Source organism: Halyomorpha halys, unplaced genomic scaffold (assembly GCF_000696795.3).
Source record: "Halyomorpha halys isolate HHAL.00 unplaced genomic scaffold, Hhal_1.1 Scaffold274.1, whole genome shotgun sequence".
NCBI classification, from domain to species: domain Eukaryota; kingdom Metazoa; phylum Arthropoda; class Insecta; order Hemiptera; family Pentatomidae; genus Halyomorpha; species Halyomorpha halys.
In genome coordinates, this window is record NW_027104649.1 from 223,148 (window position 1) to 224,417 (window position 1,270).

The following is a 1,270-nucleotide window of genomic DNA, read 5'->3' on the forward strand; positions in this document are numbered from 1 at the left end:
AAGTAATATTATTTGTTATAAATGATTGTAATTATGCACCTGAATTATCTCCCGGAATCGTGGCCTGGAATATGGATCACCTCGCCTCATCATTATCTTCTCGTACTTCTGCAAGGTCTCAGGTAAGCACTGTGGTGTCTGCTTCGATATTATTCCCGATATCATGTCATCCGATTCGACCGCGGAGTTATCTTCATAGTATCCTTCTCTCATTTTATTATTACCTCTTTTTGAATGTTTTCTTTTTTGTTTATTAGAATATCTTTTTTTTTTGGTCCTTTTTTTAGATTGTTTAGGTTTTCTCAATTCATTTTTTCTTTTATTTTTATTAGTCCTAACACCATTAGATTCTTTATTGCCTAAATTAGGTTTTTTACCCTTATATGCATCATCTTCATCAGATTCATCATCTCTACCAATGATTTTACGGATTTTCGTTCTTCTAGTTCTTTTCCTATCCATTTTGGATTTATAGGGTTGTTTTCTACGCTTACTTTGACCAGCAACGAGTGCTCTTTGATGACCAAACCTAACAACTCCATCTTCATCGTACCTTAGACTATTCTTAGCACGTTTATTAGACTTTAATAGGTAGACACGCAACTCTCTTCTACCTACATTAGGATCTTTTTCTTTAACAAAATCATTTTCATCACCATCATCATCGTCAAGTGGCGAGTGCTTCTGTAGGCAGTAACTTGGAGGCTTTGCAACTATTTCATGATCGCATTGTGGTGAATACTTTCTCTCTCCAAATGGTTTATTCGGATGAACAGTACGAGGTTCTTTTCTCTTCCGTAATTGTCGATAAATACTGTTCGATTCACATTGGCATATTTTGAAGAGACAGATAAAGAGAACGGTCCTTATGAAGGAATCCATCCTGACTGAGGTGCATTTCTATTTTAAATGTTGTAATTAAAATAGGTCATAAATCTATTTATGACATAGAACAATGAATCGTTCCAGGTTTTAACGTATCGTAAAGTATCTCTAATAAAGATAAATGTGAACTATTCTGCGGTATTATGTGTAAAATACAAAGTTAAACGATACCACTGAACCGAAAATTACTCCAGGATTAGAAAAAAAGACCTTTGTCATTCATGGACGGTCTGATTCAGGAGTCCTTAATATTTTAATTATATACAGAACTTCCACAAAGTGAAGGGGTTTTATCGATTTTTGTTTGTTCGATATTTTTGCAATGTTTTATAAAATAACACCGTGTTAATTATATACTTCAGTAAATGATTTGATTCATCACATG

At 33.7% G+C, this 1,270-nt stretch overlaps 1 protein-coding gene across 1 annotated transcript; it reads right to left on the reverse strand.

The window, feature by feature from the left end:
- Positions 1-15: 15 nt before the first annotated feature.
- LOC136795424 (transcriptional regulator ATRX homolog) lies at positions 16-882 on the reverse strand. Its single transcript, XM_067045972.1, has one exon. The coding sequence runs from the start codon at positions 880-882 to the stop codon at positions 16-18; it is 867 nt and encodes a 288-aa protein (XP_066902073.1).
- Between the last annotated feature and the right edge of the window lie 388 nt (positions 883-1,270).

What these genes read in the sequence shown, in the direction of transcription:
- LOC136795424 (XM_067045972.1), bottom strand. Translation starts at nt 882, where the DNA reads ATGGATTCCTTCATAAGGACCGTTCTCTTTATCTGTCTCTTCAAAATA.